The sequence below is a fragment of the Eimeria acervulina genome, genomic scaffold, assembly GCF_000499425.1.
Source record: "Eimeria acervulina Houghton genomic scaffold, Eah_scaff740, whole genome shotgun sequence".
Taxonomy (NCBI): domain Eukaryota; phylum Apicomplexa; class Conoidasida; order Eucoccidiorida; family Eimeriidae; genus Eimeria; species Eimeria acervulina.
In genome coordinates, this window is record NW_013549624.1 from 3,409 (window position 1) to 16,210 (window position 12,802).

The window sequence follows — 12,802 nt, forward strand, 5'->3', positions numbered from 1 at the left end:
GCCTTTTAGCAACTCTCAGCTTAAGTCTTTTGAACCGCTGGCGGCTCACGATTGCCCTCGGATCAGATCGCGGACTCACGTCATACTAGGTACTGCCGCATGGTTCATCGGGAACGAGTAACGAACGCCATTCCAGCAGCAGGTCAGCTTGGTGCATAGCAGTGACTAGTAAGGAAGGAACTTAAAAGATAGAAAGAGAAGAAATCATCCCGGAAGCTTTTCCACAGCCTGAGCACTTTTCTGCTCTTGCATCATGGGCATCATGGGCATTGATCAGGATCTGCTCTCTTCTAGGGAAGGGCCCAACTGTTAGAAGCCTTTTCGCATCCATGCTTGCTCTGGATGCGTATCCCATCCGGCGGAAAATGTCAGCAAAAACGGTTCGTGAAGAATGCCTCCGCCTTTGTTGCCGACAATCCAGATATGAAGGCCGCCACGATGTTGGGACAGCAGAGGATTTCGTTGCTTTTCTGGAGTTGAAGTTCCCATTGCAGAATTCGCCCGAAGAGCTAAAGGTGCTACTGGCTTATTCGTTATTGGAAGGGCAGGCACGACGATGGTAGTCATACCTACGCAACGCTTATCCGAACACACCCGGGGTATTGACCGCTTTCGAGATGCGTTGCGATGCAGGTGTATTCACAGCTCGGCAAAGGAACAACCTATGGCAGGACTGAGAGAGCTTAAACGATGGAAGCTATTGACATTCTCCAACGTCACGAAATATCAGTCCACGGTGGCTCGCAACTCCTTTATAAATGCTTCATTAGAGTGCTCTCCCCCGGAGAGGGGCAGTCGGTAATAGACTGAACGGAGTGAATACTGGTGGCGAACACGTCCGCTACCTTAGCTGAAAGGAACAAGAGGAGTTTGGGAACGGCCTGATATATCGAGGCTGTGGATCATGTAGTTGTCAGTGCGAGCCCCGCCCAGAGAACGGTAAGAAGCCAGAACAGATTGGAGCCGTCGAATCCGGCGGTGAGCAAGTCGAGGTAACATAGAGGCCCATCTACTTCTTTTGCAATATACTAGCTCAAATAATTCAAAAACGCAGGATCGTTCAGGGAGCTAGGAAGCGCAGGCTCGAGCAGCTCCGCAGAGGGAAGAAGCAAAACGACCCGGGAAAAGCAGTGGCCTCCACCCAGCTTGCAGTGCAGCGACAAGGCCGAACGAGATAACACGCTCACCTGCAGATCTACCTCCAGTGAGCTGTGTGCCCATCCAAGCTTTTATTAATGGTCGAGCGGTAATTAGCCTACCTGCCACAGGACGCGAAGTGCATTTGATAACACAAGCTAGGAAAAGGTAGCGCAACTCGGCTGCTTACAGATCGGTGCTCTGCTTGCCACTCCCCTTCGCCGTCAACAAAACAGAACACAAATCTGTTGAAGTAAGGCTGTAAAATGCGGATTCAACGGAGGAATGGACTGTACTACCATGCTACGGGACATTCCTTTTGGACCAGTGCACCACGACATATTCCTTGGCGTGGTTGGCTGAGGGGAGGCCGAGCATGCTGCCTTCAGAAGAGACTGTGGACGCCTATGAGCAAGGAAAAAGTGAGAATGCTCCGCTCAGCTGTTGAAACAACACCTGCGCGATTCCCAGCAAGAGGACTGGAAGTGTTCTGAGCAGAAAAGAGCGAGAAGCCTCGCACGCAGTGCGGAGGCGCTGCAGGAAACGACGGAGAGATGCATGCATTGCCTTACGATGACCATGCCAGAACCGCAGTTGTGGGATGTTCGATCCAGGAAATAATCTAGAAACAGCATAAATAGCAACGGAGTCCTTAGAAATACCGTATAGCAATGAGCAGGCTGCTTGCCGACCACCGCTGCATGTGTAGTGCACCGCATCGAAGCCTCTCCCGGAGCAATCCCAACCCTATTGGCGCGGCACAAGAGATCCCCATACGTTGACGACGAGGTCAAGCAAAAATCAAAAGAACTGCAAAGGAAAACCAAAGTTTAACGATCAGTTAGCGCGTTTTGAAACCATCAGGTGCTGGCGAAGAGGAGAGACGAGGGGTGTCTCGTGTGGGTCACGGCGAAACAAATGTGTCCAACGCCCCAACTAACCCTTTGACGGCCTTCAGGGCGTTCTCTACCCGCAGTGTCAAAGTGGAGTGGCCGTGCATGTCATTTCGACTCATGAGTGCACCTACAGAGGCGCACTCACAGGTCCGTTACGGCTTATTGGGACCACACAGTGAGGAGTGGATGGTGATTTAAATCGATGGAGCTCTTGTGTTCAGCTCGAATGTGCAGGAGTAACTGAAGCAGCTAGATGCAGCTCTGTTATGTTGGTAGTCTTGGTTCGTAAAGGCGCGAAAGTGTCCGCAATTCTTGCAACCAATTAAAATCTTAGGGTTTCCCATAGGGTTTCCCATCTCTGCACCGGAAGCTGAACCAGACCTGGAGAAGCTAGAGGCCATTCAGAAGTAGTTGCTGCCCATGTACACGCGCACGGATGTTCGGAACCACATATGCATTCCATCGTGCTAACGCAACTTCATCCCTGTAATGGTTCGCATTACACCCTCTGTAGTGGATAAGCGCGAGAAGAAGAAGACCTAATAAGCATGCACTCTCAACTTCGACGTGTATCGACTCAACTTTGAAACCCTTGCAAGCCGTAAACCCGAGCCCACTTCCCTATGCCCGTGCCCGATCAGCTTCCAACGCTGATCGCATAGTCAACTTTAAGAGCTATCCCTTCCACCCTCAGCTTCCACGCCTAACCTTGCACCCTCAGCATAAAAAGCCTAGACCCAGCACAGTCCAAACCCTGAGCCCATGCTCGCTCAACCACAAACCTCAGCCACCCTTAACCTCAATCCCTTCGCCCCTTTCTCCTTAAGTATAGGCCCGTTGTTCTTTAACTTCAAACCTTCCGTCCCTTCCGTCCCTTTACCGTCAGTCTCGATCCCCACACACTCCTCTACTTTACGATGTAGGCACTCTAAGACCTAACTACCCACGCCTTACGAAGTGCCCCACCTAACCCAACTACCCACGCCTGACGAAGTGCCCCACCTAATGCCCCTTCTATGCGCCTACTCACAAAAAACCTCCCCAAACTGTCCAGTACTTCTATCCATGCTGAAACGCAATTCTGCCACATGGCTATCCCACTACTGATCGACACCGCACTTATGCCTACATGCATGACATCCGCATGCATCCACGAATATAACATCTGCATGCTGCCAAACTATGATGCTCCACACAAAGCGATATCCTACTTAAATAGTGGCTTGACAAGTTCGCATGCGCACGAAAGGCATTTATTTCTTCCGACGAATGTGTCCGACGGTTGTTGCTGTGTTGGCATTAAGTCGATGTTATCGGAGGGCCAAATACGGCTGAGGAGGCCTATTCCTATCCGCATACACACAAAACCTCGAATCAGCAGCACGCACCTACGCATGATTGGCGCATGCCACGCCACGTCAGACGAGAGGTGAAGGCAACAAGTCACTCGTCAGGCTGCGCAGCATCTTCCGTGTTCCAACCGTGCGTACATCCATCTGCAACTCCGTCTCCTAAAGGCGTATCACTGCTTTCCTCCTTCGCTCCAGCTGTGGACTCAATTTCTTCCTACGTAATGTCGACGGTGAAAATACTTCAAACACACACACATGCACAGTATGCGCTATGTTCAGCGGCGGAGCAATCCTGCTGCGCCTCCATCCCCACACAAGGTCTCCTGATCTCCAGTTTATCGATTGCCTCCTGTTGTCCCGCCAGTTCATGCGCAACCATTATTGCCACCTGTCGCTTTGTTGTTACCGCATGCATGCACCGATCTGGGATGCCTATAGTGCATGACAGCTCCCGTTATGTCTCGACCAAGCCACGCAGCATGCCAGCCCCACCCCGTGTCTCGACCACGTACATTCTATTTGCCGGCTCCGCACCCCTTCTAAGATGTAGTAGACAAAGAAGACGCCCTGCTAGTCTCTACTCCGTGCTCATCCCCCACACAGGTGCGGAGGAAACATCCTGGCGACTGACGGTCGATGATCCTTTGCCTCGACTTGCCGAGAAGCCGCCTTTGCCGCCACTCACTGCCATTTGTCCTTGTCCATGTTTGTTGTGTCCTGAACCCCTTCTGTGAAACCCACCACCACCACTTCAGCGCCCGCCCTCTTCCCCCCCCCCCTTCTACATCTCCGCCGTGTCTCCCGACTCCGCCACCGTCTCCTCCTTTTAAGCCCCGCATCCTTCTTTCTGTTTCCAACCAAGCACGTCTACTCACGTCTACTGTTTAGATTCCTAAGAAAATCAAGTAAACCCCTCCCGTACAACTGTGTTGCCCCCAGCAAAGGGCTCACCAATGGTCCGCCGCCCGCAGCACCCATCACACTGATCGGACCTGCCACGAAGGAATGTGTAATACTACGACATTTACGATGCAAAACTACGGGGAAGCAAAATTAAGCACGGAGATACAAAACTTTGAACTTCAGTTGCCGTAAGTTCACCCTTAGAAGCGATGCGCCTAGTGGGGCATCAGCAGGAGTGTGCTGTATCTCACGGCGTGCACATCCCTCCGCTCACTACTGTGGAGCCTCATGCAGGGCTGCTTCTTCATGTACTGAATTTACAAGGTAAATCTATTTTATTCTGGCCAATAACACTATTCGCAAGTGAAGACGGTCTTGCGGCCTCTTACTTTGTACATCTTGGCGTGAACCATTTACGTCACGCTATAACCGATACGGCACAACCGGTGCTGCGGTCTGGCGGGCGCGATAGCGTACAGTCGTAAGGCTGTTGTCTTTTGAATAGAGGAAACATATTTTTGGTTTGTTTTAAACCAGCTTGGACATTTCTCTTTGCAAGGCCGTTTGCAATGGAGCGAAGACGGGCAGGCACGCGCACTACAATAGAGCCCATGTGGTAACCTTAGAGGTCTAGTTTCACGGAAGGGAACAGTTCAAATATGCCTATGCTTATATTGGAACACTTTAGATAGAAAAGAGGTCTAATAGGCTAAGCGTACTAGTCCGCCTACACGAGGCCAAGGGCTGACCGTGAGGCTGGCGCAGTGGTTTTGGCTCCGACCCTCTGCGGGGTGAGACGGTCAGTATTTCTGGGTCTTCCCTTAATAGTGGGGACTCAAATATGTTTCGGAAGTTAATATTTGATTAAATGGAGCGTTTGTGGACTGTGCGTAGAGAATAGATTCCAGAGGCGGCGCGTGCACCTAGTTAAACTTAGCAGACATAAAGTGGTAACAGTGAAGTTTAGCTGTTCACTACATCTGGGGACTGTTCCGGGAAATAGTCTTCTCATTCCTTCCTTTTTCTTTATCTAATTAATTAGCATTCAAGAACCCAGAAACCTATTGAAAGCGTACACGGAGCGAAAGTATATACACTTGGGTAAAGGTAGAGTGCTAGGTGTCCACAAAGGCAAGAATGTCGACCCAAAGTGAACGAAGCCAAGTCAACCAAACACAAGCCCCACTTCTCCTTAGTCCTATACCCCAGAACCCGCCGGAACTACTTCAAGGGGCGGCATTTATGACACCCCATACGGAGAAGCGACAGAATGTGAAACAGAAGAAGGAGAATGCAAGGCTTCAACGAGAACTGGAGCTGATGCGGCAACAACTGCTGCAAGGGAGCAAGACGCCTACACCATCCGTTAGATGGCAGGCAGCTCCTTGTGGAGGGGGAGATAACATGGAACCCTGCATAGAACTTATGGAGCATCGATTTAAGAGAATGCATATGCCACAGCAATGTTGGGGTGATGAACGAGTGGAAAACCTAGTGGAGGACGCCTTGCGATACTGGTTACACCCCAGACAAACTGGATTGGACATGACAGATTGGTATCGCCTAAAGGAAGAAACGAATCTGTGTTTCGGTACCATTGATCGAGCTACCCTACTCCGAAGAGTAGCCGCCGAGAAGTGGGACGGGGATCACTGGGCGTATACAGCTAATTTCGGAAGAATCATTGCATAAGGATCCCAATTGTCTGCAGAGGACATGGTAAATTGTTTCCTGAATAACCTTCCAAAGGATTTAAGATGGGCCGTCACACACAGAGTGGAGCAGTTTATCGAAACTGGAGAGAACCCGCAGCTGCATTTGATACAATAGCCATCCCATGGAAAGCCGCTGAGGAGTATAACAAACCAGAGAGAAAAATTCAACAGGGTCTACAGGGAAGAGCTGCTGGGGGCAGACGCCCACCAATGAGGGCACGCAACCGAATATATCAGCAGATGATAGGCGATGCTACGGGAGACGTGGGCTTCCAATGCAAAGGAAGAGAGCACCGAGCTAAGAACTGTCCGGCGGACCAGCAGGGAATGCGAAGGGCAGGGGAGACGTGTATGAAATGTGGCGGGCTAAGTCACTACGCTAAGGATTGCGCAAGACCCGGACGCACGAGATTCGAGCCAAGGGAGAGGACGGAACGGCAGTGGAGCAGCACTACGCAAGATCATATCCACTCAGCTTGATGAATGCGCCAGCATGCAGTGTAGTGTATGTAGAGTCAGTAATCGGCACGCTACATCAAGAGTCGATGGGTGGTCTGAACATGAGGAAGCTAACTTAAGTGCTGGGCGTGGAAAGTACTTCGAAAAAGATGGAGTGTCTGCAGCGTTAAGAAGCAGTTCTCACGAAGAGTGCAGGGGTCGGTTTACGCCCAGCGGGCTCACTGCATGCTTGAGAGAATGCTCTTGAGAGTTGGCCGTTAAATGAGAACAACTGTTTATTATTTTTCCTGAAGCATCACCTGCATTCTCCACGAAAAGATGAATGGAGTCAGTGTCTTGAGCAGAAAGGAACGAGGAGGCGGGTACGCAGTGCCGAGGCGCTGAAGGAAACGACAGAGAGATGCACGCATTGCGTCTCGTTGACCTTGCCAGAACCGCATTTGTGGGATGTTTGATCCAGTACGTAATCCAGAAACAGCAGAAGTCGCAGCAAAAAAAAGAAGTCCTTAGATGGACTAAAATCCAACGAGCTACCTACGGGCCGGGCATCAGCTGGGCGCTCACTGCACCGCATCGAATCCACTCCCGGAGCAGTCCCAAGTCAATTTTCGCGCCACAGGAGATCCCCATATGTTGACGACGAAGTCAAACAGAAAGCAAAGAGAACTGCAAAGGAAAAACAAGATTCAACAGTCAAGTAGTGCGTTGGGAAACAATCCGGTGCTGGGGAGGAGCAGGGACGGGGCCTGGCTCATATGGGTCACGGTGAAACAAGTCTCGGACGCGCCGACGAACTACTTGACCGCTTGGAAGTCTCAGAACCATATTCATAATCTGACTTCGCTCTTGCGTTTTGGCAGGTCCCAATACATCCCGACGACAGCTCAAGACTGCATTCCATACGAGCAGTCTTAAATTGGGGTGGCTGCTGATGACCATTTGGGCCCACGTTTGCTCCTGATGAGCTGGAGAAGCAGAGCAACTACGATATCGTAATGCAAACAAATGAAAAGTGAATGGTTCTATAGGTGAATTGCGCGATCATTTTTAGCCAGAGTGTGCAGGATCACCTGCGGGAGCTGCTTTGTGCCCGTAAATTGCTGTGCGAGTACCAGTTGCTCGCAAAAGCACAATGGCGTTCATATTCTATGCCAGCAATTAGAACTATAGGGTTTCGTATTTGTGTATTATTTGCAGTCTCTCCAAAACACGCATAAGGGAGTGTCGAGAAGGAGATTCGCCTCGCCTTGGATAGGCCCTTGTGCCTTTCGTTGGCTGATGCATGCGCTGTCCTCGTCGGTTTACCCCAGCACGAAAATGCGATCATACTATCATTTCCGGTTTTCTCACAGGGCACAGAGAATCACGGGAATTCCCCCGAGCTCTACTTTCAAGCATGCTGCAACCTCACTGACGATGAGGAACAAATGGAGGAGACTGAGGTCCTCGGCGCACGGGTGACAACCGGCAGAGGCCATAGAAGTAATCGGGAATATTAAATGTCCAGAGGGCCGACAAGCCAAGCGGATGCCCGCGGATAGAATGGGGAAATCAATTCCTCAAGAATGCCTGCTGGTACTTCATGATTCAGCGCCGCTAACTACAAGCGCGGGCTCGCTCGCCCGGCACAACTTCAAGCTGGGTCGTGTTTACCTATTCGGCAGCCATTGCTCTATCACGACTAAAAAAGGCGCTCGTTCATCTCTATCTATGCGCCATCCGGAGACAACTGCTTTTTCTCCGTGAAATACTATCGCTCCTCTACCTACTGCCAAGTCAGTGCTGTTGCCAACCACACCTTTACTTTTTTCATATTTGGGGGCTGGGTTGTGCCTTGGGTTGCAGCCTCTTCCGCGTCATTGCTATTAACGACCAAGTTTTCAACAATGGCTACAGTGTTAGTACATGCATCCAAGGGAACTTCTTTGTTCTTCTGCGAATGCTTTGAATGCAGCAGTATTCATAGTGCGGTGCGTTGCAAATCATCTCAGGCGGCCTCCGCCAGGCCTTTGAACCGCTGAGCCCATGATGACTGGGGAACGGGGGGGAGCCCTCCGGTCCCCGGGAGTTCCTTTTTAGGAACTATCAAGTTAAATCTTTGTTTCTCCTGCATCTCACAACGGTTCTCTGGCAAGACCAAGGACCCGTTACACTATGCTACAGGATGCTAACTGCAGCAGCTCCACGGCGTTGTTGGGCTGTGGAGCTGCTCCCCATACTATTGGAGAGTGGGAAGAGCGTCAGACGCCTTTTGGGGAGTCCTGTCCCAAATTGATATGGGTGTACGTACATACACCTGACGATGTTCCCTCCTACTTCGACGACTCTCCGTACAGAAACGGCGCTCCAAACTTTTGAAAGAGTGGCTGTTAACTGGCAAATTGGGGGGGGAAAGGGGATATCAATTCTGTGAATATAAGAAGGGGGAGAACCGAACAGTAATAATATCTGCTTAGAGTTATTTGCTCGCGCTCACTAAGTCGCTCCCGTCGCTACTGTCCTTGTGGTGTACATACAGGTGTAGTGGGGCTCTACTTAAAGTTTATTTTGGATGAAAAAACTTGAAATTAAGTGAAAACGAGATACTAAAACTGATTTATTGAGATGTACGGTCGCCTAGAGGTTCGCATAGTATGCTACCCACATCGAAGAGGCGCTCCACACCTAAGAGGTGGCAAGCGGCGGATCTTGCATTTAAAAGTCATATATTTTGTTTTTTTTCAGCGTTTTCAGTGAAAGTTTGTGTTATATACTAATTTAATTCAGCAAAAGAAAGAAGAAAACAAATCCCCCCTCTGTCGTCGTGGGGGCAGCTCCGAACGGTAGCCGCTTTACATGCGGCTATAGAGATGTCGATGGGTTGCTTCTTGAATGCCTTTGCTTTTATTTTGTCGAAATATCCTTATTTTTCTTATTTTAGAGTTATATTTCGCGAAAAGCGATTGAATAGGCTACAGCAGGCTGCACAATGGCGTGCGAGTGAGCGCCCGACCGCTCCAGCCATTCATTCTCCCCTGTTGTTTTTCTTCTCTCTTCTTTTCATTTTCTGCAGATCTTCCATTTAACGTCCGAACCCTCAAAGGCATCTCCACGTCTGTATATTCCTCAGCGCTGCACGTCTGCTGCTGCATTATCTCGACGTGCGCCTACTCAGCAGTTGCAGCAGGAGCAGCAGCAACAGCGGTAGCAGCAGCAGCAGCGACAGCAGCAGCAGCAGCAGCAGCAGAGGGAGCAGCAGCGGCAGCGCTAGAAGCAGGTGCAATTGGAAGACGAGCAGCCTGAGTGCTGTATTCACTTCCCACAAACAGGAGCGGCAGCAGCGGTTGCAGCAGCAGCAGCAACAACAGCAACACCAGCAGCAAATGCAGCGGCAGCAAATGCAGCAGCATTTGAACTGGCGACAGCAGTCTGCGGAGGCAGCAGCATAAAAAGTTTCGTTGTCTTGGCTTAGGTTTGTTTTTTCCTATGGCGGTCTCTTGCGAGCGAATGTTTGAGGAGTATACCTTTTAATGGGTGTTGTTGTGGTCTGCTGCTGCTGCTACTGCTGCAGCTGCACACAAATAAGCAGGAGTGCTTGAGAGCAGTAGCGCGAGGCTGCAGCAGCTGCAGCAGCAAACGCATGCAGATGGCTGCTTCTTGTCTCTTTTCTTTTGGGGGTTTTTCCCCCCCTCGTGCGCCTCGAGCTCGCAGGCGCCCTCTTCGAAGTGCAGCCTCCCTGGTTCTTGCGTTTGTTTTTCTTTTCCTCTTTCTCCTCGCTGCTCTCGCCTTTTCCGAAGTGTCTGTACACCCCAACTCGTTTGCTGCAGCTGCTGATGCCTCTCCAAAGGGAATACGGAAGCCAGGCCTGATGAAACGTCTGGGAGCCCGTCTTTCATGTGAGTCGTCTTCCATGCATGCATGCATCCATGTAGAGGCAGTTGCATGCATGCAGCTTCATTTGAATGCATGCGGTTTCATATGAATGCGTATATTCATGCTTGCATGCATGCAGTTTCATCTGAATGCGTGCAGCTTCATTTGAATGTATGCATGCATGCAGCTTCATTTGGATGTATGCATGCATGTAGCTTCATTTGAATGCATGCAGCTTCATTTGAATGCGTGTATTCATGCTTGCATGCATGCAGCTTCATTTGCATGCGTGCAGCTTCATTTGCATGCATGCATGCATGCAGCTTTATTGTTATGAATGTATGGATGGATGAAGTTTTATTTGTAATGAGTCTTACACTTGCAATTTGCTGCATTGATTGGTTTTCGTTTGTGGTGGTTGTTGGGGTGTATATGCTTGTTTTAAAGATCTTTTTGTTTATCTCCTTTTAAATGAAGAGGCATTAATATATATATATATATATATGTATGTTTTTATGTATTGATGTTTATGTGCAGCCTTGTTTCGGAGGGGGGGAAAGACTGCACCATCAGCAGCAGCAGCAGCAACAGCACCTGCAGCAGCAACAGCCCCTCGTCCTTCTGTGACTTCTCCATCTCTTGTGCAGATTGGGCCTTCTTCTTCTCCTGATATGCGCTCAGCAGCAAGAACGGAGAATACACCTGCTGATGGAGGCCTAACAGTAGGCCGAGGTAGTAGAGCCGCACCAGCAGACCCTGCGAAGACAGTGTGGCATTCTTTAGGTTTACCTCATTTCAGGAGTGGCAAGGTACAAGATGTATTAGAGTATTGGCATGTAGAAGCAACGGGAAACCTCTTAGATTCATTTCATTTACAAGAATTATTAAGAACATATTTAATGGTATTAGAATGGGCGGGTCAGCTCTTTACTTTTGGGAGCATTGAAACACTTCGTGGATACACCAGTGATATTATTTCAACTGTATTAGATGTAGATATATGCAGCAAACGATTGCTTTATTTAAGTGGTATACCAATTGTGGCTGGAAGAGGCTCTCATACATTAGATATTGAAAGCCGCAAGACAAAAGCTGTACATACACTTGGTGTTTATTATGTATTAAGGGGGCGTCTGACGCAGCTGACGAATTTGGTAAGAGAAAGCAGCAAATTCTTTTGTAAGGAGCTTACAAAGCATCACAGCTTTACCGCTCAAATGGCAAAGGTATTGATGCCTTTCTCAAGGCTTGCTCGTTATTCTCTTGACTCCTTAGAATACTTGTTGGAGTATTATAAAGAATTAAGTGCTGCTATTGTGGGCTCTGTAGTACATCCTCTTCTTGTTACCCGTACATACAGCAGACTCCATAGGAGCCTTCAAACTGCAGGGCAGTTCTTCGCAGCTTGCGTGCATGCGCATAAGATTGGGGTGAGTCTGCAGCACGAAATTGCAGAAATAAGAGGGGGAATAACAGCGAGTGCTGCGCCGTCGTAAACCGCAGAGTAAAGAACACAAGGAGAAACATTACTGCGCAAAGGGATAATATACGCATTTTTACTGTTGCTGACGGATATTATCAATTAACAAATTAGTACAGATATCACGCCAGAGAAAAGGGAAATCGAAGGACGCAGCAACGCGATCAAACAACGCAGTGGAGTTGAGGTGTACGTACACCTGAAATGATGCGGTGTCGGGAGGAGTTCTACGTACAGCCAAAGTTCGGGGGTCTAACATATACACCTGAAGTTGTGGGGTGTACACTGCGCGCCTCAAGTCGTGTGGTGTACATACACCGGAAGTTTAAGGAGTGTACGTACACCCGAAGTTGTATGCTCTCCTCTGTACACCTGATGTTGCGGGGTCTCCTCAATATATCTGAAGTTTTGGGGTGCCTTCTATTATACACCTGAAGCTGTAGGGTGTCTTCTATTACACACCTGAAGCTGTAGGGTGTCTTATATACACCTGACGTTGTGGGTTGTTAGTATACACCTGAAGTTGTGGGGTGTAGGCTCATTATCCACTTGACGTTGTGGGGTATCTTATATTATACACCTAAAGTTGTGGGGTGTGTTATACTATGCACCTGAAGCTGTTGGGTGTGTTTCGATGTACACCTGAAGTTGTGGGGTGTACATGGTAAAGCAGAAACAAAGCGAGATAAATGTTCGCTACGCACAAACAAAAGTGCGGTAAATGCAGATGCAAAGAAATGGTGGAGTAATTGGAAGGGTTTTTACTCTTTTAGTTCCGTCTATAAAACGAATGGTTTGAAAGACACAAACTTTGCATATATGCATGCATGCATGCATGCATACATGCATTTGTGCATGTATGCATGCAGAGAAACTCAGCAAGTGTTTTTCTCCAATAAACAATTTTAAGTGGCTTTCTTTGAAAGGAAATTCAGACAGCACCACCACCACAGCAGACCCCTTGCCCCCTTTGCTAATATATATATATATATATATATATATATATAT

At 49.0% G+C, this 12,802-nt stretch overlaps 1 protein-coding gene across 1 annotated transcript; it reads left to right on the plus strand.

Annotated features, from left to right (window-relative positions):
• Window positions 1-11,531: 11,531 nt before the first annotated feature.
• EAH_00047840 (hypothetical protein, conserved) lies at window positions 11,532-11,810 on the plus strand (the record flags this gene model as incomplete). Its single annotated transcript, XM_013394535.1, has 1 exon — window positions 11,532-11,810. One exon carries the CDS (start codon window positions 11,532-11,534, stop codon window positions 11,808-11,810), a length of 279 nt encoding a protein of 92 aa, XP_013249989.1.
• Between the last annotated feature and the right edge of the window lie 992 nt (window positions 11,811-12,802).